At 41.9% G+C, this 27,884-nt stretch overlaps 1 protein-coding gene across 1 annotated transcript; it reads right to left on the bottom strand.

Annotated features, from left to right (window-relative positions):
- Window positions 1-10,213: 10,213 nt before the first annotated feature.
- LOC147083106 (putative G protein-coupled receptor 139) lies at window positions 10,214-14,973 on the bottom strand. Its single transcript, XM_085980274.1, has 2 exons — window positions 14,811-14,973; window positions 10,214-11,705 (listed from the first exon to the last, which is right to left on the bottom strand). The coding sequence occupies exons 1-2, from the start codon at window positions 14,965-14,967 to the stop codon at window positions 10,804-10,806; spliced, it is 1,059 nt and encodes a 352-aa protein (XP_085836400.1). The 5' UTR covers window positions 14,968-14,973; the 3' UTR covers window positions 10,214-10,803.
- Window positions 14,974-27,884: the final 12,911 nt, after the last annotated feature.

Genomic DNA, 27,884 nt, shown 5'->3' with positions numbered 1-27,884 from the left:
CCATTCTATCGAGCCCTTGCTGGCTCTCTGGAAGTGCACTTCAGCTGGTCCCACTCCCCCGCCCTTTTCCCAGAGCCCTGCATTTGTTTTCCTTCAGGTAATTATTCAATGAAAGCCACGATTGAATCTACCTCCACCACCCTCTCAGGCAGTGTATTCCAGATTCTAAACACACGCTGTGTAAAAAAGATTTTCCTCACGTCGCCTTCGGTTCTTCTGCCAATCAACTTAAATCTGTGCCTTCTCGTTCTCGGTCCTTCCACCAATGGGAACAGTTTACCTCTATCTATATTTCCTAGAACCCGAATAAGAACATAAGAACATAAAACTTAGGAGCAGCAGTAGGCCAATCGGCCCTTCGCACTGCTCCACCATTCAATAAGATCTTGGCTGATCTTCTACCTCATCTCCATTTTACTGAACTATCCCCATTTCCCTTAATTCCTTTAATATCCAAATATCTATCGATGTCGTCTTTGAATATATATAACAATTGAGCCGCCACACCCTCTGCGGTAGAAAATTGCAAAGATTAACCACAGTCTGAGTGAAGAAATTTCTCCTCATCTGAGTCCTAAATGACCGCACTCTTATTAAGAGTCTGTGACCCTTGGTTCTAGACTCGCCAGCCAGGGGAATGATCCTCCCTGCCTCGATACTAACAAGCCCTGTAAGAATTGTGTATGGTTCAATGAGTTCACCTCTCATTCAACCAAACACTAGAGAATATAGACCTAGTCTACTCAACTGCTCGTCGTAGGATAATCACCTCATCCAAGGGATCGGTTTGTCAAACTTTGCTGCACTCCCTCTCTGGCAAGTATATCCTCCCTTAGGTAATGTGATGAAAGATGTACAAAATACTGCAGGTGTGCATCCCACAAAGGCAATAAATAATTGCAGTAAAACCTCTTTACTCTTAAACTCAAATCCTTTTGTAATAAAGTCCAGCATACCATTTGCATTCCTAATTGCTTCCTATACCTGCATGTTAACGTTCAGCGATTCGTGCACAAGGACGCCCAGGTCCCTCTGAATACCAACGTTTCCCAATCTCTCACCATTTAAACAATACACTGATTTCACAGTTCTCCACATTTTATTCCATTTGCCATGTTCTTGCTCACATGCTTAAACTTTCTATATCCCCTTGCAACTTCTTCGCATCCTCCTCACAACATTCCCACCTAGCTTTGTGTCACCACCAAACTTGGATATATTACAGTTGGTCCCCTCATAAAAATCATTGATATAGATTGTAAATAGCTGAGGTCCAAGCACTGATCCTTGTGGTACCCCACTAGTTACAGCCTGCTAACCCGAAAATGACCCGTTTATTCCTACTCTGTTTTCTGTCTTTAACCAATCATCAATCCATGCGAGTATATTACCCCCAATGCCATGATCTCTAATTTTGTTTAATAACCTCTTGTATGGGACATTATCGAATGCCTGCTGAACATCCCAATACACTTCATCCACTGGTCCCCCCTTATATATCCTGTTAGTTACAAACTCAAAAATCTTTAACAGATTTGTCCTACACGATTTCCCTTTCATAAATCCGTGTTGACTCTGCCCAATTCTTGTATTATTTTCCAAGTTCCCAGTTGCCACGTCCTTAACAGTAGATACTAGCACTTCCACTGCTACTGATGACAGGCTAACTGGTCTATAGTTGCCCGTTTTCTCTCTCGCTCCTTTCTTAAATAGTGGGGTTACATTTGCTACCTTCGAATCTGCAGGAAGCGTTACAGAATCTAGGGAATTTTGGAAATGACAACCAATGCATCCACAAACTCCATAGTTACCTCTTTTAAAAGCCTAGGATGTAGGCCTTCCGGTCCAGGGGATTTATCAGCTTGCAGTCCGATTAATTTCTCCAGTACTACTTTTTTACTAATACTAATTTACTTCAGTTCCTCATTCTCGCTGGACCCTTGGTTCTCCTTTATTTCGGGATTGTTTTTTGCATCTTCTTCCGTGAAGGCAGACAAAAAGTATTTGTTTAATTTCTCTACCATTTCCTTATTCCACTTTATTAGTTCTCCTGTCTCAGCCTGTTATGGACATATGTTTACTTTGACTAGTCTTTCCCTTTTCGCGTACCTATAGAAGATTTTTAAGTCTGTTTTTATGTATCTCGCTAGTTTAGACTCATATTCTACTTTCTGCTTATTAATCAATTTCTTTATACTCCTTTTCAGAATTTTAAATCCTCCTAATCCTCAGGCTTACTACTATTTTCGGCAACATTATAGGCCTCTTCCTTTAATCTAATGCTATCTTCAATTGTTCTTGGCAGCCAAGGTTGGACCATTTTTCCTGTGTTGTTGTTATTCCTTAAGGGAATGTTGATTCATCGCGCATTATGAATTATTTCTTTAAATATTTTCCATTGCTTTCCTAATATCATATCTTTTGTTCTACATTTCCAAACTATCTCAGACACCTCGCTTCTCATACCTACGTAATTTGCTATGTTCAGGTTTAGGACCCTATTTTCGAACTTAATGAAATCACTCTCAAACGCAACGTAAATTTCTATCATATTATGATCACTGCTCCCCCGAAGCTCCATTGCTACAAGGTTATTAATTGATTTTGTCCCTTTGTACAATAGTACATATGAAATAGCGAATTCCCTAGTAGGTTACTCGACATACTGATCTAGAAATCTTTCTTGAATGAATTCCATGAACTCTTCCTCTGCGCTGTTACTGCAAATTTGGTTTGCCCAGTCTATATGCAAGTTAAAGTCTCACATGATTACTGTATTTCCCCTGTTACATGCATCTCTAATTTCCTGATTTATACTCTGCCGACACCAGAAGCACTGTTAGCGGGCCTATAAATTACTCCCACTAGTGTTTACTGCACTTCTTGTTTCGTAGCTCCAACCAAACTGATTCTACATTTTGTTTTTATGAGCCAAGATCCTTTCTCTCTACAGTCTTTATTCTCTCGTTTATTATGATGGCTATCCAGCCCCAACCCGCCTCCTTCTCCATTCAGTAAATGAAATATCCTGGAATGTTGAGTTCCCATGATTTTGAACACCTCTATCAAATCTCCTCTCAACCTCCTCTGTTCTAATGAGAACAATCCAAGCTTCTCCAATCCCTCATCGCTGAAATTATTCTTGTAAATAATTTCTGCACTCTGTCTAAGGGCTTCTCTTCCTTCATAAAGAGCGGCACACAGAATTGGATAGGATACTCCAGGTGAGGCCGGACCAGTGTTTTATAAATGACCATCATAACCTCCTTGCTTTTGTGCTTTGCATGCCTCTATTTATGATACTCAGGATCCCTTTTGATTTTTTTTAACCTCTTACCCAACCTGACCTGCCACCTTCAAAGAATTTTGCATATAGACCTCCAGGTCTCTCTGTTCATGCACCTCCTTTAGAATGTTACCCTTATTTTATTTTGCCTCTACTCTTTCTTCCTAACAAAATGTATCCATTCTCACTTTTCTGCTTTAAGTTTCATCTGCCATGTGTCCGTTCATTCCACCAGCTTGTTTATGTCGTCTTAAAGTCTACCACTACTCTCCTCACTTCCACTATACGCCCAAGTTTGTGTCATCTGAAACTTTTGAACGTCAAGTTCAATAATTGATATACTCAAGTTCAGTAATTGATATACATGAAGAAAAGCAGTGGTCGGAGTACCGACCCATGGAGAACACCACTACGTGCCTTCCTCCAATCCGATAAACAAACGTTTACAACTCTCTACTTCCTCTCATTAAGCCAACTACTTATCCATGCTGCCACTGTCCCTTTTATTCCAGTGGCATCAAGTTTACTGGCATGCCTATTACGTGGCACTTTATGAAAGCCTTTGGAAGTCCATGTACACCACAACAACCGCATTGCCCTCATCAACCCTATCTGTTACCTCATCAAAAACTCTAACAGGTTAGGTAAACACGATTTGACTTTAACAAATCCGTGCTGGCTTTACTTACTTATCACAGAAACCTCACAGTGCAGATAGAGGCCATTTCGGCCCATCGAGCCTGCACCAAATTGTCTAAGTTACTCTTAAATTTGCCTCGGAAAATAGTGTCTAAAATCTTCCCCATTATCGAGGTTAAACTGGCTGGCATGTAATTGCTGGGTTTATCCTTACACTCTTTTTTGAACAATGGTGTAACATTTGCGATTATGCAGTCTTCTGGTACCATCCCCGTATCTAAGGAGTCTTGGAAGGTTATGCCTAGTGCCTCTGGGTTTTCCACCTTTCCTTCTCGCAGCATCCTAGGATGCATCCCATTCGGTTCTGGTTAATTATCTACTTTAACAGAGCCAGCTAGTAACTTCTCTTTATTATTTTTATCTTGTCAAGTATCTCAAATACCTCCTCTCTCAATATGAGTTTGTCAGTATCTTCTTCCTTGTTAAAGACATATGCAAGGTACTCATTTCGTATCTCTGCCAGGCCCTCTGCCTCCATTTAGGTCCCAAATTAGGCACATCCCGCCTCTTACTACCCGTTTAATATATATATGCTGATAGAAGACTTGAGGATTTCAATTTATGTTAACTGCCAATCTATTCTCATACTCTCTTTTCGCCCCTCTTACTTCCTTTTCACTTAACCTCTGAACTTTCTATATTCATCCTGGCTCTCACTTGTATTCTCAACCTAACATGTAGGCACCCTTATTCTGCTTCAATTCCCTCTCTAACTCTTTCGTTATCCAGGGAGCTCTGACATTTGTTTCCCTACCATCCCCCCTCGTGGGAATGTACCTCGACTGTACCCGAACCATCTCATCTTTAAAGGCAGCCCATTGTTAGATTGCAGTTTTGCCTGCCAATCGTTGATTTCGTTTTACTGGGCCAGATCCATTGGCAGCCCAATGTAATTGGACATCCTCCAATGAAGTTTTTTTTCCTCTTGATTACACCCTGTTCTTTTCCATAGCTAATCTAAACCGTATGATACGGTGATCACTGTTCCCCAAATTTCCCCAGAAACAGAACCCTCAATGCCTCCTTCTTCATTTAGCCTGCAATGTACAGATGCATTCGCACCCGTACGACCAGATTTAGGAACAGCTTCTTTCCCAGGGCTGTCATCCTACTGAACTCCACAAATAAACACTAAAGCCTGCACATCTGCCGATGCACTTTATTATGGTCATATTTATGCTAATATATATGTACAAATGTATGTTGAAATGTTTAAGTGCCCTAATCCAAATTGTACACTCTCGGGAGCCGCAAGCCTACATTTCGTTGTACTGCACTTGTGCACTAACAATGACAATAAAAGTTGATTTGATTTGATTTGATTTGATTTGATCAAGAAAGTTCTCCTGAACACACCTCAGAAATTCTTGCTTCTCTCTGCACTTTAAACCATTACTATCGCATTCTATACTTGAAAAGTTGAAGTCCCCCATTATCACTACTCTATAGTTGTAGCACCGGTCTGTTATTTCCCTGCAAAGATGCTCCTCTATATCCGGCCCACTAGTTTCTGGCCTATAGAATAAACCTAGCAGTTTAAAGGCTGATCTATTGTTTCTTTACTCTAATCAAATAGATGATGTCCTTGACCTCAGAAGCACATCCTCTCTCTCTCCATCACTGTAATATTCCCCCTAATCAATACTACCAACCCCACCTCCATTCTTTCTTTCCCTATCTTTCCTGAACTCCTTATATCCAGGAATATTTATAACCCATCCTGCCTTTTTTGAGCCTGGTCTCAGTTATCGCCACAGTATTATATTTCCATGTGGCTGTTTGCACCTGCAGCTCACGAACCATTTTTTATCATGCTTCTTGCTGTTACACACATGCACGTTAAACCTATCTTAGACCTTCTTGTAGACTCTCTCTGAGCCAACACAATACTGTACTATTAAATATTGCAGTGCTATCTATCTCCCCCAATCCTTTGTGCCCATACAGAGTGACAGACAGACAGAGAGAGAGAGATGGAGAAAGAAAGCGAGAAAAAAAGAAAGAGGAGAAGACAGAGAGAGCGAAAAGGGAGGCACAAAGACAGGGAGACAGTCAGATTGAAAGAGAGTTAGGCAGGAGAAGCGAGTCAGATACAGAGAGAGCAAACAAGAGAGGATCAGACAGAGAGAGAGAACGGGACAAAGTTTACATAGCATTAGATAGAATATATAATAAAGAAACAGACCATTCGGCCTTACTAGTCAATGCTAGCATATATGTTCCACTCTAGCCTGCTCCCAGCATACATCATCGAACTCTATCAGCATAATATTCTATCATTTCTCCCTCATATGCTTATCTAGACTCCGCTTAAGTGTATCTAAACTATTAGCTTCAACTATCGCATATGGTTGCGAGTTCCATAATATCTCCACTCTCTGGGTAAATAAGTTCCTATTTAATGTTCCAATTTGATTCCTTGCTGACTATCTTAAATTGATGGCTTCTAGTTTTGCCCATCACGACAAGTGGAAACAATGTCTCTCTATCTACTCGTTTATAACTTTTCCTAATTTTAAAGACTTTTAATAGGTCACTCTTCAGTCTTCTCCTTCCAACAGAAAAGAGACGCAGCCTGTTTTGTCTTATGTTCCTTGATAATTCAATTTCAAAGAAACTCTTTGCCTTCCAAATTGTTTTTCTATTTATCTCCTAATCTCTTCGTATTCCCCCTTGCCTGCTGTCCATTTACTTAGTGTATGCCTTTGTCTTTATGTCAATGTTTCCCTTATGTCTTTATTCATCCACCATTAGTGTTTAGTTTGGCCGTGCTTTTTAGTGGAATATATTTTCCTGTAATCTGTTGAATACCATTTTAGGTGTTTCACATTTCTCTTCTGCATTTTGCTTGCCAATGTTGTTGTCCATTTTAGTTGCCCAAGATCTATTCTCAACCCCTCAATCTCAATTTTAGTCCAATATATTAACCTGGTCTTATAATGCTTATGTACTTCGCAGTTACTAGCTTAAGGACTATGTTTTATGGTCACTATGCCTAGATGATCCCATCCTTTTAAGTCTGTACCTGCTCTCGTCCATTCCCAAAATCTAAATACCGCAGCGAATATTCTCTCATTGGGCTTCTACATACAGGGTTAGTAAGGAGTCTGTTAACTATTGAAGGACTTATATTACCTTATCCGCTTTACCTACCTAATCTGGCCGAATAATTTCGAGGTAGTGACCGAGAGGAAGAGAGAGAGAGAGGGGGTACCAAGGGAGGGCGGTCATAGAGAGATTGAGAGAGAGAGAGGGAGAAAGACAGATTGAGGGAGAGAGATAGGTAAAGGAGAGAAACAGAGAAAGGGAGACAGTCATATTGTGAGATAGAGAGAGTGAGAGAGAGAGACAGAGAGAGAGAGAGTGAGAGAGAGAAATTAAGAAAGAGTGCAACAGAGAGAGTGAGCAATGTAAACAGAGTGAATGAGACAATAAAAGACAGAGTGGGAGACATAGACAGAGAGTCAGAGAGAGACAGAGAGACAAAGAGAAAGAGAGACAGAGAGACAGAGAAGAGAGATACGTAGAAAAAACAGAAAGGGAGAGAAAATATATAACGGAGGATAGATAGAGGTGAAAGACAAGTAGCCTAGAAAAGAGATAGTTAAAGTGAGAGATAATGTAGAAGAGACACAATAAGTAATAAGACAAATAGAGATAACCACAGAGAAAGATAAAGAGAGATAGAGTAAGAAGAGTGTGAACCACAGATGGAGAAAGTGAGAGCGAGTCAGAGCTTGAGAGTCTGGCGAAAGAGAGACAAAGTGACAGAGCAATAGAGAGGCAGAGAGATAGAGAGGGAGAGAGGGAGAATGTCGAGGGACAGAGAGAAAGCCAGAGAGATGTGGGTTAGATAGAGCGAGAGGGAGAGACACTGAGAGAGAGAGAAAGAGCAAGAGAGAGAGAGGGAGAGAGAGCGAAAGAGAGAGACCGAGACTGAGGGTGATACACAAACAGAAAGAGAGACCGGGAGACAGAAAATGAGATTGAGATTGAATACCTTGAGAGAAGGACAGAGCCAGACAGAGAGAACGAGAGAGAGAGAGTGATAGAGAGGATGAGACAGGAAGAGAGAGACAGAGACCGAAACAGTCAGAAAGAGGGAGAGACAGAGACAGTGACAGAGAGTGAGAGACACAGAGAGATTCACACAAACATACACAGAAAGGGAACAAAAGAGAGATTGAGAGGGAAATAGAGGCCAAGAAAAAGTGAAAGGGGGACAGAGAGAGAGAGAGAGAGACAGAGACAGAGAGAGACACAGAGAAACAAAGAGGGAGTGAGACAGCCAGAGAGAAAGAGCTAGATGTAGCGAGTGTGGCAGATAGATTCAGATAAAGAGGGAGAGAGTCAGATGATGACAGAGGGAGAGGCAGACAGAGAGAGAGGGGGCATAGAGAGCGAATGAGTTCATGAAAGAAAGAAAAGGGGACACAGTGTGAAGCACATGTTGCTGGACTAATAATCCAGAGGCGTGCATTGGCAATTCGTAGAAAGGAGTTCAAAACCCACCACGGCAGTTTGTAAATTTGAATTCAGTTTAAAAAAAATAAATACTTAAAAAAAATATCTAGTATCAGTTTTGGTATCAATGAAGCTATCGGATTGTCATAGAAACCAAACCGGTCATGATACCCTAGTCGTGTGTACATATATACTTATTGTTAGGAGTTGGATTAATCTCATATGATTAATGTTTTTGTTTTATTTTATATTGATGCTTAGCTTGCAGATTTGTACTGTGGTTAAAATTCATGAAATGGTTGAAGTCGTTCATTCCCAGAATGCTATCGGGCTCAATGTGTCAGGGTATAAGATAGCTGACTGTTCTGTTCAGCTTCTGCTGAATTTGCAGGATGTGTGATTCGTGCCTATTGAATTCTTTCTGTCGCCACATTGTGAATAGAGATAGGCAAGGCAGTCCTAAGATAGGCAGTAGGACAAGGGCTGGACTGTTAATTAAATTGGCATAAGGTTTTTGTAATTAGTACCTCATTTATGGGGTCTTGTTCACAATAACTGTCATCATGCTATGATGATTATTTTTAGCCCCGTAAAATACTTTCATTATTTTTTTCAAAAAATTAAATATTTGTTTAAAATTTGATTGTAATTTCATGCCATTTTAAAAATGTGATTATTTAAATATATTTATTTAAAGTTTAACTGTGTTTTTTCATTTATCTCCTTTCATATATTTGACAGGTCTTCCTGTGAAATGTATGAAGGGAGCTTCGCATCTGTGATTGGCTCCATGTGATCCAAGGGATGCTGCGATCTACATGTGGCTCTGGGATATGTGGGCTCTGCGCACTTGGAGTATGGTGAGAACCAGCATTGAAACTGTGTGCGTCCTGGGAGACCACAGTTAAGGGCGCAGATTTTTCCAGATCGCAGGCCTCTGCTGGAAAATATGGGCCATTAATCTTGGAAAAGGTGCAGCGCAGGTTCAGCATTATGATACTAGGGCTAAAAGGGTTATATTATTAAGACAGGATGCATAAATTTGGTTCGTCTTCACTTGAGAACCAAATGTTGAGAGGTGATTTAATTGAGAAGTATAAAATTACGTTAAATAACAGGATTAATTAGGCTAGATACTGAGAACCTATTTCCTCTGGTGGGATATTCAGAACAACGGATCAAAAAACTAAAATTAGAGCTCGGCCACTCAGGAGTGATATCAAGATGAACTTCTTCAGAAAAACTTTAGTGGAATCTGTAAATCTCTACCCAGAGTTTTACTTTGATTAGTTTAGCAAGAGATATGGAACAATGGTGGATAAATGGAGTTGAGGAATAAATCAACAATGATCTAACTGAACGGTGAAACAGGCTCCAGTGGTGGATATGTTGCACGATGTATGGCCAACTAAAAGGAGCCTAATGAGCATGTTTCCCTTAAACTAGGGTCCCAGAGCTCCTCCAATGATAACTATCCCTAGATATGGATCATGTTTAGGAACCGTTGTAGGACATTCAGCCATTTGACCCTGTTCCACCGTTCAATTTGTTCATGGTTGTTCTGAACATAAATTCAATTTACCGCCTTTCCCCTACATCCTTGTTACCTTTACATAACAAATCGACCTCAGTGTTGAATGATTCAATTCCACCCAGCATCCACAGTCTCTAAGTTTAAGATTGTGCTACTTTTTTATTGCTCCCAACAGCAGAGGAAATATTTCTGCTGTATTTAGCCTATTGGATATCGTTCACATTTTACAAACTTCGATCAGATCTCATCTCAAACTTCTATACTAGGGCATTCAAGCCAAATGTAAGCAAAGTGGCTTCATTATGTAACTTCTTTCACCCTGATATCATTCAGGTAAACCTGAGCTGTATCCCCTCCAAAACCAATATATCCTTCCTCATGATGTGTTGCCCAGAATGAAAGCATTGCTCCAGCTTAGGTCTGACCAGCACTCTATACAACTTCCACACTTTTTTATTATAGCACACTTGAGATATAAATCAACATTCCATTTTCATGCTTGATTTTTTTTTTACCTGTCGACAAGCTTTTAATAGTGCGTGCTCCTCTGTAGCTCATATTTGCTCAGCGTTTAGAAAATACTCCGTTTTATCCTTCTTGGGTCCAAATTTGATCTCCAGGCACTTGCCCATGTTGAACTCCTTTGCCATAGTTTCGCCCTCTCACTTAATCAGTCTTAAGTCACTTTGCAAATTTCTTCGGCCATCTGAACTACGTCCTGTCCCTACTAACTAATTGCCATCTGCAAACGTGAGACTACCCATCATATCACAATCACTGAAAAAAGTACAGACGAGATTGAGTTCTTGCATTGTACTTTTCATTTTTTTAATTCTGTGACAATTGCAGCAAAGGGATATTTTAACAGGCTCTTTAACTCATCTCTGTATTTGCGCTGTGTCACCGCATAAATGAAAGTGTTTGTGCTGCAACTCATGAGTTGAAACATGAAGCCTAACTCCCGTATGAACACAGGTAGAATCATAGCCCTGTAGCCCAGGTAACCCATTCGCCAATAAATACAATATATCATATATAGTGCCCATAACAGTATGAAATTCCCTGATATAGCATACAGTACAATCATGGATTTCCTGCGGTTCAACATCTCTGGGTCACTGGGACTTTCCCCACTGACTGGACACCGGAGTCGCCTGCGCGCTCTGTTAGTCACTAAAATGTACCTGACGGTTAAAGCATTGAACAGCAAGACCAAAATAAATGGTATGCATGGAGTTAAAATGTAATGAAAGAATTCAACTGCACCCCATACTTCTGAGCCTTCAACACTAGGTGTTATATAACAAAACCAGGATTGATTGATGAACCAATATTTACTCGTGTACATAAAGTACCAGAACGTATTTTTTAAAGAGAACAACACGGTAATCGTTGCTATAACCACACTCGCCGTTTTCTCCACACAGTATTTAGCTTTCAGCTTCTGGTAGCAAATGGCTATATATCGATCAAAGGTGAAACTGACCGTGAACCAGACAGAACAGTCTGTGACTGCGTACAGCAGGACGGCGTGGATGTTACAGACTGGGATGTACCTCACGAAATTGAGCTCTACATAATAAACAACAGGGATATGTCTCAGTATCAGATCAAAGATAATGACCAGAAGATCCGCTGCTGCCATGGCCACCAGGTAGCGCGTGATACATTTGGAGAGACCGCACTTTCCCCGAGACAGGATCACAATCGTCACCACGTTACCTGTAAACAATAACAAGGGAAAGGATCAGAAACAGACTGAAGACGCCTATTTGATTGTGTTACTGGTAAAAAAAAAGATATTTTGTTATTGAATTAATTGATAAAATTCAATTATTTTACCCATGTCAAGGACTGGTGACTAGAGACACTTTATTTACCATAAAATAATCAATATAAAATTTTATTAAATAAATGGGCCACATATACAAAAACATATGAATACTGTATTTAAAATGATTCAGGAAACGATTTGTGATAAATAGGGGTGCCTGGCAGCATTCAAATTGTTCAAAGCAACGTGGCTTGAAACAGGGAACCGAACAGCACCAGAATGTGTTGAGTTAACTGTCATTGTGATTTGCTTGGGATCAGTCACTCTGGATTGGTGATGGTAGCTGAGTCCTACATCCTACTCCTGATATTAAGGAGGCGAGCAGCCAAGGTTTCTGTCCCTAATCATTATTCAGTGACCCCAGGTTATGGAGGTGGAACAGTCCATGTATTAGCTCCAGTTCATTGTTCAGTATCTGCTCCTGTAAAGTAGGGGTGCAGATTTCAAGTGAGAACACGATCGGGTCAGCTTCAATGAGCTTCTTAGGACACTATCCATACTCACACTTTAAGAATAGAGACCTGTACGTGTCTGAATAAGCGGCACATGCATTCCCAGCAAGAGTCAGCAAACTTGGTTCATATCATGGAATCGATTAATCTTACAGCACTGAAGGAAGCCATTCGGCCCATCTTTCTTGTGCCGGCTATTTAAAAAAATATCGAATTTCTCACATGATACCGCTCCTTTCCAATAGCGCTGCAATGTTCTCCCCTCAAGTATTTATCCAATTCCCTTTTGAAAGTCACTGTTCAATCTGCTTCCACCAGCCTTTCAGGCAGTGTATGCCATAACAACACGCTGCATAAAAAAACCCTTAACTCTCCTCTTGCTCTTTTGCCAATTACCTTAAATGCGTGTTTTTTTTTGGTTAGCGACCCTCCTGTCAGTGGAAACAGTTTCTTCTGACTTAATCTATCAAAACCCTTCATGGTTTTGAACTCCAGTACTTCTGCTCTTAAACATTCTCTGCTCTACGGACAACAATCTCAGTTCCTATAACCTCTCCACCTCCAGCAGGATAGAAGTGGAACCTAATGAATTGAAACAGCGACTTTAAAATGACTTGCGGAAATGAGTTCTAGATTAGCAGGGGATTATGGGAAGGGGCTGACAGAGGACGTCTTGAAAAGCAGAGGATGAGTGGAACAGTGTTCGGAACTGTTAGACTGGATCAGTATCGATTGTGATACAAGCTCGATTTGTTAGAGAGCAGCTTTAGTAACAACACCTGCAAGATATGCAGAGGGGGAGACAGTTAATGAAAATAAATATCGTAAATAACTGATAGAATACATATTCATTCATAAATCAATCAATGTCATCATTGAAACTATATTCACTAATAGTTACATGCTCAAATCATTTTTACATAAAAGCAGAAAATGCACATATTTTGCTCCAAACTGTGCAATTACACCACAAAATACTTCAAATGAACGTTTCCTACATTACAAAACTGACCACCCTTTAGAAATACCTCATTGGCTATAAAGTGCTCTGGGTGGCCCCGAGGTCATGAACGGTGCTATAAACATGCAAGTTTTTTCTTTCTCTTCTTTAATCAGTTTATAAAGTTTTATATTATGAATCATAATTTCCAAATATCATGAGGGTTTCATTAAAAAAATGCGCTCAAACATTCTGTGAGGTTTCACCCGTCTGTGAGTGATGATTGAGTTCCCAATTGATTCTAGAACATGGCCTTAAAATAAAAGAAATACTAAATCTCTAGACATAACAAACTGGGATCATTCACATTAAAATAGAACGGGCGATAATAGAAGGTTAACGTGCAGCTCTCTGTAGTTTCAGTTAACTGAGCTATATGGGCATTGGATTATATTTAGAGGCAACGATATTGAATCAAAGCACTGATGTTTAACTGATTAAGCATTTTGCTGAATGCAAACAAAACTTGAAACCATTTCCATATCCCCCAGAAACACGAGACAGTAAGAAGTAGTGTTAGCGCTACACAATGAAGAAACTGACCAGAATTCATTCAGTAGTGGGTAGTGACCAAGATTTCAAAGTGTACCTGCAATCTGAAGTCAATAATTCAAAGTGAAGTTGTGCCATTTATTAAACTGAAACCGTAAATGGGAGCCCGTGTACAGTGCCTCAGTGTAACAGGCTGCATTCTCAGACAGACAAGGATTGTGAAAGGAACTAAAACAGGATAGAGTTACAAAACTCACACGGTAAACAATACTGTTAAACATAATTATTCAAATAATGCATGGTTATAATGACTTAAATGATTAAAAATAATGATATTTTACATAAATCATAATCTAACCATTGAAAAATACTGATAATAATGCAACGTGGTTGCTAAAGGAGAGTCAGACTGCTGACTTGAGCTGGATTATTTCAAATTGAACTGACCATCCGTCTATCAGGATTCGCTCTACAACTCCCCATAGCACAGTATCTCAGCAGTTAAGATCAAATTCCTGCAAGGCAGCTTTCTGGTTTGATACAAGTGCCCAATGCAAACAATGCAACACAAAATGTTCAACACAAAGAATCATCCAACAATTCTGATGGTGTTATAGACTCAAAGGACGTCGGATGCTTAATAAGACTGTAACAAATCAAACAAATGGTGAACAGTAAAGACAATGAGCTCAGAATAAGCGACTGGAGAAACAATCACGTCAGGGGAGCATGCAGCATTATTATCCACACAACAGATTCAGTACGTTTAATACAAATAACCACTGGCATTGTGAAACATATAAAGCAGAAGAGAGTTTATAGAACTAATAGTTGGATATATTAACTTACCTGGTCCATTAACAGCAGCGAACAGAGGATAACAAAAGAGAAAAATGGTCACACAACTGAACATGGTTTACAGAATTTACAACTTGATACAGTTATTTACCTGGTTCACCAATAGCAGTTAGGATGGGTTAGTGAACGGCAAGAACAATAATACATTTAATCAGGAATTACAGAAATCATTTTTGTAAAGAGTGGCTTACAAGGAACACCAAAAGCTGCCAGGATTGGATAGTAAATACTCTGTATATCCCGAAAAACAAAATGTATCTTGAGCATTGCCAAAAATGACCGCCCTAATCTATCACTTTGTGTCGGACCCGAAGATCTGTGGACCTCCAGCATTTGACTCCGATTCATGTTCCCCTTTCTATGAGAATCCAAGAGTCCGCTAAAACTGTGAGATGATCCCTCTTACTTATAATACTGGAAACCCTCTCGTGAGTCAATTATGATCCATGGAGACTGACATTAGTTACATTCATTGAACAAACAGCTTCAGTTATTCCCTTGCACAAAGACACTTTTTATAGAACAATGTTCATTTAGTACATGTTATGTTAACGTCAGCGAAAAAAGAGCAGAGCACAGCAGGTTATTCGAATAAATAATTTGTAAAATAAAAGTTAATGTGAAACTGAATGCAGATTACAAATGAGCAGAGATCCGTTTACTTGTTTGAGATTGTGTGGTGTATCCTGTGAAACATGGACAATTTTAGAGTGGCGCTATTAGAATTGACACATTATCTGGATCTATACTGCTTCTATCGATCGAAAAAATCCCGACGAAATTCCCGGGGTAATTTCAGTTCTTGGGATATTTTACACATGTTCTATGACTCTAAGACCATCTGCAAATATTATGAATTTCAGGCAACTCTCTCAGTAATAACCAATACCTGCAATCCCGTGCAAACATCTGCCCATTTTCTCGTTTACCTATAAATATTGATGCTGAACAAACCCCCGCCCCATACCCCGCATGTAATGTAAAAATCTATAGATTCTTCTGGAATTTGTATCAAATTCCACCCCCGCCCCGGCAACTACTGACGAGATTCCACAGACAACCTGTAAAGTTTGACCCTTCAAATATTGACTCAGTCCCAGAATTGTGAGGCAATAAAGGGACGGTAGATGGAACTCCCCTGATTACTAACAGAGAGCTCGGGAGGCTTGTGAGAAAGTGACATCGCTCCTGTTACCCCCTGAAAATAGTAATCGTTTTTGAGGAACGCACTTCCACTCATTCCACCACAGATCCATGTAAACATTGGTACATTCTGACCTGCCCTGTAAATATTGAATCAATCGCATGGACTCCACAAAATCTGACAATTGATCCTCGGTCTCCCACTGGGGGCTGCTTGAAAAAGAAAGCTGACGGACAACTTAAACAAACTTCCACAAACCCTTGTAAATGCTGGCTCAGTCAGGGAACTGCCTCAATGTGTAAATACCCGACTACTCCACGTAACAAATGTCACTGTCCCAGGTCATTGGTAACTGTTGATACAATGCTGGGGGATAATTACACTCCCACAGATGCCAGAACACACTGACACTTCAATTAATATTGAAAAGTTCCTGTGGAACCGACCAGTAAAATAAATCATTCCCCGACAGTTCTGTAAACTCCACAATATCCCCTGTAAATTGTGCCTCACTACTATAGACACCACACACCCTAGAGTCTGAAGGCCAGATGAATGAATGAAAGCCAGAGTAACCTGTACAAATATTGCGACACTTTCAATGATTCCAGTAGACGCTAACTTTCTCAGGACAGCCACTGGAAATAGACTCTTATAAAATTGTAGAATATAGGTACAAATAGAATCACCAAAAACAATTATATTAATATAGCCTCTTTAAAGTAATAAAATGTCCCAAGGTGCTTCACAGGAGAGCTATTAAAACAAATGACAACGAGCCATATAAGGAGATATTAAGTCAGCTGACCAAAAGCTTGGTCAATAATGTAGGTTTCATGGAGCACCATAAAGGAGGAAAGAGAATTGGAGAGGCGGAGCGACTTAGGGAGGGAATTCCAGAGCTCAGGTCCGAGGCAGCTTAAGGCACGACCGCCAATGGTGGAACATTTAATATCGGGGATGTTCAAAAAGCCAGAATGCGTGGTCTATGGGGATTGTAGGGCTGGAGGAGATTACAGAGAATAGGAGGGGTGAGGCCATGGAGAGATTTGTAAACAATGGTCAGAATTTTAAATTCGAGGCGTTGTTTAACTGGGAGCCGTTGTAGGTCAGCAAGCACAGGGGTGATGCGTGAGCAGGACTTGGTGTGAGTTAGCACATGGGCGGCAGAGTTTGTGGATGAACTCAAGTTTATGGAGGCTAGAAGTAGGGAGGCTGGCCAGGAGTGCATTGGAATAGTCAAATCTAGAGGTGATAAAGCCAAGGATGAGTTTTTCAGCAGCATGTCAGTTGAGGTAAGGGTGGAATAAAAACAGAACATGCTGGAGATACTCAGCAGGTCAGGCAGCATCAGTGAAGAGAGAAACAAAGTTAACGTTTCAGGTCGATGACCTTTCATCAGAACTGGAAAAAGACAGGAAATGGAACAGATTTTTCGGCAAGTTTTGGGGCTGAGGAATGGGGGAGTGAATGAAAGAATAAAAGGGAAGGTGTGTGATAGGATAGAAGGCAGGAGAGGTTAAGAGACATTAAGAGATATTCAAGCAAAAGGAGTTGGTAATGGGACAGGTTAAGAATCAAAGGATGGCTGCAGATGAATTGTAAATTGCACTGGCAGAATGAAAGACAGCTGCCATGTGGGAGAGAAGAAATAAAAAGTGTGGAAACCCTTCGTGTTCTAGATCCGCCCAGGGCTACAGATAACTGCAAGATTTTCATCATTCCTCGAACCACTGCTCTCGCCGTATCCTGAGATCCACGCTCAATGCCGTGCGATGCCACATGAACACACTCGACCTCTCTCTTCAGCAGCACCAACTCACTCTATCTCAAAGCTGTCCTGGTCCGCAGTTCCATTTCATCCTTCACCTCATCTGGTAATTCAACAAACAACTTTTTTTCTTCCTTTCAGGTGTAAAGGATCGCAAGCTTCAACAACTCTTGGACACAAATACTCCTCCTGAAACTTCTTCCCCTTCTCTTTCGTCTGACCACACCCCTTCTCCCAATCTCACACCCTGCCGCGTTTTCACTGTCTTCTCTGACATTCCCCTTTCTAACCCCGAACGATCAGTCCTTTGGAAAGTCCTGAGCTTCATTCCCTTACGCCCCCTCCTCAATCAATTTCGAGCTCGGCACGATGTTCAGCTCTTTTTACACCACCTTCATCTCCGTGGCCACTTCTTTGGCCAGGAATCGTCGCCCCGCATGGCTGACCTTTTCTCCTGCTTTCAGAATTCTCGCTCTACCTGGGCCCCTCTCTCTGGCCTCTTACTCTCTCTAGATCCTTTCATTGCAAATTAGTGGCGTGACATCAACCGGCTCCATTTCTCTGCACCCCTCACTCCCTCCAACCTACTGCCCTCTGAAATCTCAGCACTCCATTCGGTCAGATCCAAACCCGACATTTTCATTAAACCTGCTGACAAGGGTGGTGCTGTTGTTGTTTGGCGAACCGACCTCTACCTAGTGGAAGCTGAACACAAAATCTCCGACACTTCCACCTAACTCCAGCTGGACCACGACCCCACTACCGAACATCAAACCACCGTTTTCAAGACTGTCACCGACCTCATCTCCTCTGGAGATCTTCCCCCAACGGCTGCCAACCTCTTAGTTCACCAACCCCGCACAGCCCGCTACTAAATCTTTCCCAAGATCCTCAAACTTTCCCTGGTAGACCCATCATATCAGCCTGTTCTGCCCCATGGAACTTATCTCTTCTTGTCTCGACTCTATTGTTTCTCCCCTTGTTCAGTCTCTTCCCACCTACATCCGCAACACTTCCGACGACCTCCGCCACGTTAACAGTTTCCAGTTTCCTTGGCCCAACCACCTCCATTTTATTATGAACGTACAATCCCTCTACACCGTCATCTCCCACCAGGATGGACTGTGGGCGTTCCACTTCTTCCTTGATCAGAGGCCCAAATGATCCCCATCCACCTCCTCTGCCTGGCTGAACTTGTTCTCAGGTCGAACAACTTCTCCTTTGACTCCACTCACTTCCTCCAAATCAAAGGTGTTGCTATGGGAACCTGCATGGGTCCTAGCTATGTCTGCCTTTTCGTGGAATATGTGGAACATTCATTGTTCCAGTCCTACTTGGGTCCACTCCCGCACCTCATTTCCTGGGACATTGATGACTGTGTTGGTGCAGTTTCCTGCTCTCGCCCTGAACTAGATAATTTCATTCACTTTGCCTCCAAAATCCACACTTCCCTCAAATTAATATGGTCCATCTCCGACACTTCCCTGCCTTGACTTCTGCTTCTCCATCTCTTGGGGTAGGTTATTGCCCAACATTCACTACAAGCCCACTGACTCCCACAGCTACCTGGACTACACTTCCTCCCACCCTGCCTCCTGTAATTACTCTATTCCATTCTACCAGTTTCTCCATCTCTGCCACATCTGCTCTGACGATGCCACCTTCAATACCAGTGCATCCAACATGTCTTCCTTTTTCCTCATTCGAGGATTCCCCTCTACTTACATTGACATGGCCCTTGACCGTGCCCATTATATCTCCCGCACTTCTGCCCTCACCCCTGCCCCTCTTTCCAGGAACCACGATAGAGTTCCCCTTGTCCTCACCTTTCACCCCACCAGCCTCCACATTCAACAGATCATCCTCTGCCATTTCTGCAACCTCCAGCGTGTTCCCACCACCAAATGCATCTTCCACTCTCCTCCCCATTCAGCATTCCATAGGGACCGCTCCCTCTATGATATCATAGTCCACTCCACTATCACCCCAGCACCACTTGCCCTTTGCCCGGCACCTTCCTGTGCAAGCACAGGGTATGCAACACATGCCCTTATATATTCCCCCTTCCCACGGTCCGGGGCCCCAAACACCCCTTCCAGGTGAAACAGCGATTTATTTGTACTTCTTGCAATTTGCCATACTGTATTCATTGCTCACGATGTGGTCTGCTCTACATTTGGCAGGCCAAATGCAGATTGGGTGACTACTTTGCGGAACATCTCCGTTCAGACCAGAATGGTGACCCCGAGCTTCTGGACACCTGTCATGTCAATTCACCGCTCCATTCCCACTCAGGACTCACCGTCCGCGGAATCTTGCATTGTTGCACGGAAGCTCAGCGTATGCTCGAGGAACAGCACCTCATCTCCCGATTAGGCATGTTACAGCCTTCCAGACTCAAAAACAAGTTCAACAATTTCAGATCCTAACCTCGGCCCCTATTATATATTTATATATTTTTTATTCGCTCATTGGGTTTGTAACATTTCCTTTTTTTCTCTCCCACAATGCAGCAGTCTCGCATTCTGCCAGCGCATTTCACACTTCATGTAGAGGTATCTTTTGTCTCTTTACCTGTCCTAGTACCATTTTGTCTCGTCTTGAATATCTCTTAATGTCTTTTCACCTCTCAGACCTTCCCTTTTGTCTTTCATGCCCTCCCCCCTTATCCCAGCCCCAAACTGGCCTTTTAATCTGTTTCATTTCCTGCTATTTTCTCAGTTCTGTAGAAGTGTTTCGATCTGAAACCTTAAATCTGTTTCTCTCTCCACGGATGTTGCCTGGCCTCCTGAGCTTTTCCAGCATTTTCTGCTGTGCTGTGCGGCCACAGATATGGCTATCTGTTCTTCTTACGATAGAATACCTTATCACTATTGCTCTCCCAATCTTTGCACAAACTCCTGTGCAGCTGAGCCAATCTTAGTGCCACGGACTTGGCTCTTGCTGCATTCCCCTGAGAAACCATCTCCCCCATCAGTATCCAAAACGGAAAATCTGTTGGAGAGGATGCAGGACCCAGGGGACCGCTGCACTACCTTCATAGTTCTTTTACTCTGTCTGGTGGTCAGACATTGCCCTCCGGCCTGTGCACTCGTTACATGTGGTGTGAGCACCTCGTTAATCGTTTTATCCATGAAGATCTCAGCATTGCTGATGCTCCACAGTGACTCCAGCTGCAGCTCCAAAACGCGGATTTCGAGTAGCTGGGTCTGGAGACACTTCCTGCTCATATGATCGCCCTTGGCACCTAAAGTTCCCCTGGCATCCCACATAGCACAGGAGGAGCACTTCAAGCAGCCGAGCTGCCCTGCCATGTCCAACCTTTAATTTACTTCCGTTAGTTCCTTTAAATTAAAGAATATTAAATACACTAGGGACCTTAATTCTCTTTAAATACGTTTTACTCTAAACTAGAGACCTTACTTTGACGACTTGACTGTAGACATACTCACTAGATCCTACTTACCAATCAGCTCCTTCCCTGGTTGTGACATCACTTTAGCAGTTTCGCTGTTGTTGTTGATTGACTGCTCCCGCCCTCGGACCCACCTAACTTCCTGACACACCCAAATCATAGTGCTCTGTATAAACAGCACTTCAAAGCATGTTTTTATTGGCCCTAAAACAAAGGCGCTTGCTGGATTCTGCTACAGGAGAACCAGTTTAATCTAGTTTCCCTAATTAACTGGCTTCAGCTGCTCTGAATTGCAGGCCTTGTATATTCCCTTTTAACCCTGCTTAAAGTTGGGAAATTTAGCTTTTAAACAGTAAAGAGTAACAGTAAATGTGAAACAAACAAAAGTTTGATTTCAGCAAACAATTAAGACCTCCTGACTCACCCAACTCGCAGCACTCTGTTTAAAACGCATTGCTTACGTAAAGCAAATTTAGACGGCAGTTAAGAATCGGCAATACATTTATCTTTGTGAATGTATCCCTTATCTGAAGAAAATAAATTAAATATATAGCTGATGCACAGGGACAAAATTAATTAGAAAGGAAAATGGGAAATTGACCATTGTTTCATTGGTGCTGTAACAAAATATTATGGTTCAGTTGTAAAGAGACTTTATCAGACATCATCTGGTGAACTTCATTCAGTTTTGCATATCGCCAAATTCACCAGGCCTTTACCAGTGCTAAAGGGGTTAAATTATGAGAGCCTGTTTCGTAAATTTTGTTTGTATTTTCTTGAATATAACATGTTGAGGGGCGATTTAATTGAAGTCCTTCAATGATTTAAATGACAGAATTCGATAGGGTAGATTCGGAAAAGCTATTTCCTCCGGTGGGGAATACTGAACAAGGGGTCAGGACCATGACATTACTGCTCCACTAATCAGGTGTGAAATCAGGAAACACCTTCAAGCAAACGGCAGTGGAAATCGTTGAAGTTTCGTAAGCGTAGCAAGATTTATTGAAGAAAGATGTATAAATGGAGTTGGAATACAAATCAACAATAATCTAACTGAATGGTGGAACAGGCTCGAAGGCCTGGATAAGCTGTAAGATTTAAGGCCAACTGCGTGTAGTGGGAGCTGGGGAGACTACTGAGTAATTTCACCTTCAATTAGAACACAAAAATCTTCCTAAGCTGTCTATGTCTAGAGGTAGATAGTTTTCTTTGAAAAGGAACATTAGAAATAGGGGTAGGAATTTCAACCATTCGCACCTGTTCCGCAATTCAATTAGATCATGGTTGACCTGCACCTCAACTCTATTTAGCCACCTTTATCTTTCTTTTGTCCAATCTGGATGACCACGCACTTGCCTACGTTGAACCACTTTGCAAAATTTTTGCCCACTCATTTAATCTGTCTTAAGCCCGTTTGCAAATTTCTGCTGCGACCTGTAGCACTTACTGTCCCTCCTAACTTAATGACATATTCAACCGTCACAGCACCAAGTGCATGAGACACATCATATTCCAATTACTGAGCTGGGTAGTACTGCAACTGAAAACAGTACAGACGAGATTGCTTTCCAGCATTAAGTTCTTTTCAGTTTTTAATTCTGTGACAATTACAGTGAATGGATATTTTAGCAGACTCGTTAACTCATCTCTGAATTTGCATTGAGTTGCCCCCTAAATGCATGTGTTTGTGCATCAACTCATGAGTTAAAACATGAAACATAACTCCCATATGTAAACTGGCATAAGCATAGTCTTGTAGGCCATTCCAAAATAAATACAAAATACCATATATAGCGCCCATAAGAGTATGAAATTCCCTGAGACAGCATACAGTATAATCATTGATTTCCTGCGGTTCTCCACCTTTTGGTCACTGGGACTTTCCGCACCAACATGACTCCGGAGTCGCCTGCGGGCTCTGCTAGTCACTGAAATGTACCTGACGGTTAAAGCATTGAACAGCAAAACCAAAATAAATGGAACGCATGGTGTTAAAATATAATGAAATAATTCAATTGCACCCCAGGCTTGTGACGCTGCTACACTATCTGTTACAATGCAAAACCAGGATTGTTTGACGAAAGTGTATCTATTCCTGTACATAAAGAACCAGAAAGGATTTTTAAAGAAAAATCACAGTATTTGTTGCTATAAACACAATGGCTGTTTTCCCCACACATTATTTATTTTGCAGCTTCTGGCAGGAAATGGCCACATATAGGAGCTAAATTGAAAAGTAGGACCTCAAAGGTAATAATCTCTGGATTGCTACCAGTGCCACGAGCTAATAAGTTTAGAGAGAGTAAGATAGATAAGCTAAATACGTGGCTTGAGCAGTGGTGCAAGGGAGAGGGATTTAAATTCTTGAGGCATTGGAACCAGTTCTTGGGGAGGAGTGACCTGTACCAAGGGGACGGTCTACACCTGAACTGTGAGGGAGCCGATGTCCTCGGGGTAATATTTTCTAGGGCGGTTCGGGAGGATTTAAACTAATTTGGCAGGGGGATGGGAACCTAGATAGTGGAAAAGAGGGAAGTCATATGAAGTCAGAAATAGATGGTAGAAAGGTGAGAAGCAATAAGCAAAGGAGAGAAACACAAAGGGCCAAACTAATTCATAATGAGAGTGTGAAAAAAGCAAGCCTGAAGGCTTTGTATCTTAATGCTAGAAGCATTAGGAACAAGGTGGATGAATTAGTTGTGGAAATAGAGGTAAACAAGTATGATTTGATTGGAATTACAGAAACGTGGCTGCAGGGTGGGCAAGGCTGGGAACTTAACATCCAGGGATATACAATATTTAGGAAGGATCGGCAAAAAGGTAGGGGAGGTGGGGTAGCATTGCTGGTAAAGGAGGGGATTAATGCAATGGAAAGGAAGGATATTAACTCGGATGAAACGGAATCTGTATGGGTAGAAATGAGAAATAGCAAGGGGAGGAAAACGTTAGTGGGTGTGATATATAGGCCTCCAAATAGTAATATGGAGGTGAGGGAAGGCATAAAAAGGGAAATTAGAGAAGCGTGCGATAAGAGCACAGCTGTCATCATGGGTGACTTTAATTTACATATTGATTGGACTACCCAAATTAGTAAAAATTCTGAGGAGGAGGAATTCCTGGAATGTTTTCGAGACGGTTATCTGGACCAATATGTCGAGGAGCCGACTCGAGATCAGGCCATTTTAGACTGGGTATTGTGCAATGAGAAGGGACTTATCAACAATCTTCTTGTACGAGGCCCCTTGGGTCAGAGCGATCATAATATGATCGAGCTCTCAGTCGAGATGGAGAGTGAGGAAATTGAATCAGAGACTAATGTCCAGAACTTAAATAAAGGGAATTACGAGGTTATGAGACGGGAATTGGGTAAGATTGATTGGGTGGTGTTTCTGGGGGGATTGACAGTGGATAGACAATGGCAAGCATTCAAAGATAGAATGGAAGAATTCCAGAACATATTTATACCGGTTTGGCATAAAAATAAACCTAAAAAGGTGGCTCAACCGTGGATAACGAGGGAAATTAGGGACAGCATAAAATCAAAAAAAAGGGCATATCAACTGGCAAAAAAAAGCACCAGACCGGAAGATTGGGGGCAGTACAGGATACAGCAAAAGAGGACAAAGGGATTAATCAGGAAGGGGAAAATAGAATACGAAAGTAAACTTGCAGCAAACATAAAGACAGACTGCAAAAGCTTTTATCGGTATATCAGGAGGAAAAGACTGGTAAAATCCCAAGTCGGTCCCTTGCAGTCCGATTCGGGAGAATATATAATGGAGAATAAGGAAATGGCAGACCAATTAAACTCATACTTTGGTTCTGTATTCACAAAGGAGGACACAAATAACCTCCCAGGAATATCGGCAAACATAGGGACTAATGAGAGGGAGGAGCTGACAGAAATTAGTATCTCTAGGGATATGGTGTTGGGTAAGTTGAGGGGACTGAAGGCCGACAAATCCCCGGGGCCTGATAAACTACATCCTAGGGTACTTAAGGAGGTGGCCCTGGAGATAGCAGATGCTCTAAGGATCATCTTCCGGAACTCCATTGACTCGGGAACAGTACCCGTGGATTGGAGGGTAGCTAATGTTACCCCAATATTTAAAAAGGGGGGTAGAGAGAAAGCAGGGAATTATAGACCAGTAAGCCTTACATCGGTTGTGGGCAAAATGCTAGAGACCATTATTAAGGATAAAATAGCGGAGCACTTGACAAATGGGGAAAGGATCGGACAGAGTCAACATGGATTTACAAAGGGTAAATCGTGTTTGACTAATCTGCTGGAATTTTTTGAGGAAGTAACTGGTAAAATAGATGGGGGAGAGCCAGTGGATGTGGTGTACCTTGACTTCCAGAAAGCCTTCGATAAGGTTCCACACAAAAGATTATCATGCAAAATTAAGGCTCATGGGATTGGGGGCAAAGTATTAACGTGGATAGAGAACTGGCTGGCGGATAGAAAACAGAGAGTTGGAATAAACGGCTCGTTTTCAGAGTGGCAGGCAGTGACCAGCGGGGTGCCGCAAGGATCTGTCCTGGGACCCCAGCTGTTCACAATATATATAAATGATCTGGATCAGGGAATTGGATGCAATATTTCCAAATTCGCTGATGACACTAAACTAGGAGGAGGGGTGGGCTCTGATGAGGATGTCAGGAGGCTACAGTGCGATTTGGATAGGTTGGGGGAATGGGCGGATACGTGGCAGATGCACTATAATGTGGATAAATGCGAGGTTATCCACTTTGGGGGTAAAAACAGGAGGGTAGATTATTATCTAAATGGCAATAGATTGGGAGATGGGGAAGTGCAGAGGGACCTGGGTGTTCTTGTGCACCAGTCACTGAAGGAGAGCATGCAGGTGCAACAGGCGATTAAGAAGGCAAATGGTATGTTGGCCTTCATATCAAGGGGGTTCGAGTATAGGAATAGGGATACCTTACTACAGCTGTACAAGGTGCTGGTGAGACCGCATCTGGAGTATTGTGTACAGTTTTGGTCGCCCCATCTGCGGAAGGATGTTCTTGCCATGGAAAGAGTGCAGCGGCGATTCACCAGGCTGATACCTGGAATGGCGGGAATGACCTACGAGGAGAGATTGAATAGTTTGGGCTTGTACTCACTGGAGTTTAGAAGATTGAGAGGGGATCTCATCGAAACATATACAATTATGGCAGGCCTGGACAGGCTGAATTCAGAGAGAATGTTTCCAATGGCAGGGGAGCACAGAACCAGGGGCCACAGTCTAAAAATAGCGGGCAAATCATTTAAAACAGAGATGAGGAAGAATTTCTTCACTCAAAGAGTGGTGAGCCTGTGGAATTCCCTGCCACAGAGGGCTGTGAAGGCTAATTCAATAAATATTTTCAAGAGAGAATTGGATATATTTCTGAAGGCTAAGGAGATTAAGGGTTACGGAGAAAAGGCGGGGACGGGGTACTGAACTGGTAAGATCAGCTAAGATCTCAGACGAAGATCAGCCATGATCTCATTGAATGGCGGAGCAGGCTCGAAGGGCCGAATGGCCTACTCCTGTTCCTATCTCTATGTTTCTATGTTTCTATATCGATCAAAGGTGAAACAGACAATGAACCAGACAGAACAGCAGAACAGCCTGTGACTGCATAAATGAGGACGGCTTGGATGTTACACACTGGAATGGATATCACGAAAGTGAGCTCAACAAAATAAACAACAGGGATCTGCCTCAGTATCACATCGTTGATAATGACCAGTAGGTCCGCTACTGCCATGGCCACCAGGGGGTGCGTGAGACATTTAGAGGGACCGCACTTTCCCTGAGACAGGGTCACAATCGTCACCACATTAACTCTAAGGAAGGAAACGAGAAAGGATCAGAATCAGAGTGAAATAAAAACATAATTCTGGAAGCACTCTGCAGTTCAGGCAGCATCTGTGCATTGAGTTATCTTTGCAGGTCCATGACCTTTCGTCAGCGTGAAGCCGCCATTTTGATGGAATTATGGGTGAAAGATATGTATTAAGAACTATTTTCCGGAGACATTTAACGACAATAAAATAATCAAAATCAATTTGTAAATAATTAAATGGCTGACATAAAACACAACAAAGGAATAACTTAATGTTTGATGTAGTCTATATGGAACTTAGCAAGGCTTTTGATCAGGTCCTGCATGGCAGACTGGTCACGAACGTAAAAGCCCATGGGATTCAAGGCAAAGAGGCAAGTGGGTTCTAGAATTGGCTCAGAATCAGGAAAAAAAGAGTAATGGTCCAAGATTGTTTTTGTGACTGGAAGACTGTATCCAGTGGGGTTCTGCAGGGCTTAGCTGCAGACTGCAGGGCTCAGTACTAGGTCCCTTGCTTGTTGTGGTGTTTATCAACAATCTTGTGGTATATATCAACGATCTTGCCTTGAATATAGGAGGTATGATTAAGAAGTTTGAAGATGATACTAAAATCGGCTGTGTGGTTGATATTGAAGAAGGAAGCTATAGACTGCAGCAATTATCAATAAATTGGCCTGGTGGGCAGAACAGTGGAAAATGGAATTCAATCTTGAGAAGTGTGAGTTAATGCATTTGGGGGGTGCTAACAACGAAAGGGAATAAACATTAAATGGTAGGACACTGAGTGTAGAGGAACAAAGGGAAATTGGAGTGCATGTTCACAGATCCCTGAAGGTAGCAGGCCAAGTAGATAAGCTGGTTAAGAAGGCATACGGAATGCTTGCCTTTATTAGCTCTCTATTGAATACAAGAGCAGGGATTTTATACTTCATATGTATAAAACAAGAGTTAGGCCTCAGCTAGAGTACTGCGTGCAGTTCTGGTCACCACATTAAAGGAAATATGTGATTGCACTAGAGAGGCTACACAGGAGATTTACAAGGATTTTGCTGGGAATAGAGAATCTGTACTATGAAGAAAGACTGGATAGTCTGGCT

Source organism: Somniosus microcephalus, unplaced genomic scaffold, assembly GCF_052327205.1.
Source record: "Somniosus microcephalus isolate GS21.2 unplaced genomic scaffold, FLI_Smic_1.0 scaffold90, whole genome shotgun sequence".
In the NCBI taxonomy this organism is placed as follows: domain Eukaryota; kingdom Metazoa; phylum Chordata; class Chondrichthyes; order Squaliformes; family Somniosidae; genus Somniosus; species Somniosus microcephalus.
Note: the sequence above shows the minus strand (reverse complement) of the source record. Positions and strands in the feature narration are given on the sequence as shown.